The sequence below is a fragment of the Phaethon lepturus genome, unplaced genomic scaffold (genome assembly GCF_000687285.1).
Source record: "Phaethon lepturus isolate BGI_N335 unplaced genomic scaffold, ASM68728v1 scaffold26424, whole genome shotgun sequence".
Taxonomy (NCBI): Eukaryota; Metazoa; Chordata; class Aves; order Phaethontiformes; family Phaethontidae; genus Phaethon; species Phaethon lepturus.
In genome coordinates, this window is record NW_010534422.1 from 23,386 (window position 1) to 24,566 (window position 1,181).

Below are 1,181 nucleotides of genomic sequence, written 5' to 3' on the forward strand. Positions count from 1 at the left end.
GTCGCAGGTCCCTCCCCACGCCAGTGCCTGTAGTCGTGTCGGTCCCCCGTTGTCACAGGTCAGTGAGATCCCTCTGGCCTCCCTCCCCCAGCGCTGGTACGCCCCGTCTGTGGCCGATGGAGAAGCTAAAACCACTGTGTCCTCCGCATCCCCTCTCCTCCCTGCCCTCCAGTTCTGGGAATCCACCTCCCTCTCCTCCCTGGATACGTCGGGCATTGGCTCGGGCTCCAGCAGTGCCTCGTCCTCTTCCGTCTCATCCACGCCGGTGACGGCCTCCCGCACCCACAAGCGCTCCGTCTCCGGCATCTCCAGCTACTCCTCCCTCTCGCTGCCCCTCTACAACCAGCAGGTCGATGACTGCTGTATCATCCGCGTCAGCCTGGCTGTGGACAACGGCAACATGTACAAGAGCATCCTGGTTAGCACGGGGCACCCGCGCTGATGCCGGGGAGGGGTGGCTCGCCCTGCTCAGATGCGGGCATGGCCCATTTGGGGAGGAGAGAGTATTGGGAGGCTTTGCAGTGTTTTGAACTCCCTGGTTAATAACGCTCTGTGCTCACAGGTGACAAGCCAGGATAAGACCCCGGTCGTTATTCGCAAGGCCATGGCCAAACACAACTTGGACGGGGACCGGCCTGAAGACTATGAGCTCGTTCAGATCATCTCGGAGGAGAGAGGTGTGTGCTGGGGTGAGGGGGGCTTCCCGAGGGGGCCGCATCCCCTGCTGGCCACGTGGTGCTGCAGCCTGGGCAGCAGCAGGTTGGAGCAAGGCTGGGAGGTGACAGCAGAGGGATCCCAGCACCCGGGAACAACTCTCAGCCCCACTCTGGGCCCCTTTCAGGGACAGGGTGCCTGACTGACCCTCACCTTTGTTCACTTCCAGAGCTGAAGATCCCTGACAATGCCAATGTCTTCTACGCCATGAACTCTGCCGCCAACTATGACTTCGTGCTCAAGAAGCGGGGCTTCTCCAAGGGGGTGAAGATCAAGCACGGCTCCAGCTCCACCCTGCCCAGGATGAAGCAGAAAGGCCTGAAGATCGCCAAAGGCATCTTCTAGCCTCAGCCCCACTGCCACCCATCACCGACGGGGCCTTGGGGGCAGCCTGCTCTGAGCTCGGCTGCGGCCGGTCCTTGTGCTGCCTGGCACGGCGAGAGGAGCGACCCTTGCCCACGGGGGAC

The 1,181-nt window shown here is 62.5% G+C and overlaps 1 protein-coding gene across 1 annotated transcript in view; it reads left to right on the forward strand.

The window, feature by feature from the left end:
* RALGDS (ral guanine nucleotide dissociation stimulator) overlaps positions 1-1,059 on the forward strand; it is a gene marked incomplete at its 5' end in the record, with an annotated part of 24,441 nt that extends 23,382 nt beyond the window's left edge. Inside the window, 3 exon segments of the mRNA XM_010285532.1 lie at positions 123-418; positions 563-677; positions 884-1,059. Coding sequence (XP_010283834.1) covers positions 123-418; positions 563-677; positions 884-1,059 — 587 coding nt within the window.
* Between the last annotated feature and the right edge of the window lie 122 nt (positions 1,060-1,181).